Here is a 456-nt window from a genome sequence, read left to right on the forward strand (position 1 = left end):
CACAAGACTGCGACTCACACTGAGACCCCACAACCCCCCGTCTGTAATAGCAGTGCATCCCAAGTCAAGCACACGCAGGACAGGCAGCCTGCCAAGAGCACCCAAACTCCTCACTTCTTCACATCCAGACATATTCACCACTTCCAGTGTCTCGATAGATGCGAGAGGAGACACATCTGTAAGGTGCCTACAGCTCCAGAGCACAATCTTCACAAGACTGCGACTCGCACTGAGATTCTGCAACTCCCTGTCTGTAATAGCAGTGCATCCCAAGTCAAGCACACGCAGGACAGGCAGCCTGCCAAGGGCACCCAAACTCCTCACTCTTTCACATCCAGACTTATTCAACTCTTCCAGCGTCTCGATAGATGCGAGAGGAGACACATCTGTAAGGCGGTTGCAGTGTTGGAGCACAATCTCCACAAGACTGCGACTCACACTGAGACCCCACAACCC

General features: G+C 53.1%; 1 protein-coding gene across 1 annotated transcript; it reads right to left on the reverse strand.

Annotated features, from left to right (window-relative positions):
- Positions 1–456, reverse strand: DQ04_26141000 (putative leucine-rich repeat protein (LRRP); the record flags this gene model as incomplete). Its single annotated transcript, XM_009318315.1, has 1 exon — positions 1–456. A coding segment is annotated over one exon (456 nt), but the record flags the coding sequence as incomplete, so codon positions are not given.

The sequence above is a fragment of the Trypanosoma grayi genome, assembly GCF_000691245.1.
Source record: "Trypanosoma grayi strain ANR4 Tgr_2614_V1, whole genome shotgun sequence".
Taxonomy (NCBI): Eukaryota; Euglenozoa; class Kinetoplastea; order Trypanosomatida; family Trypanosomatidae; genus Trypanosoma; species Trypanosoma grayi.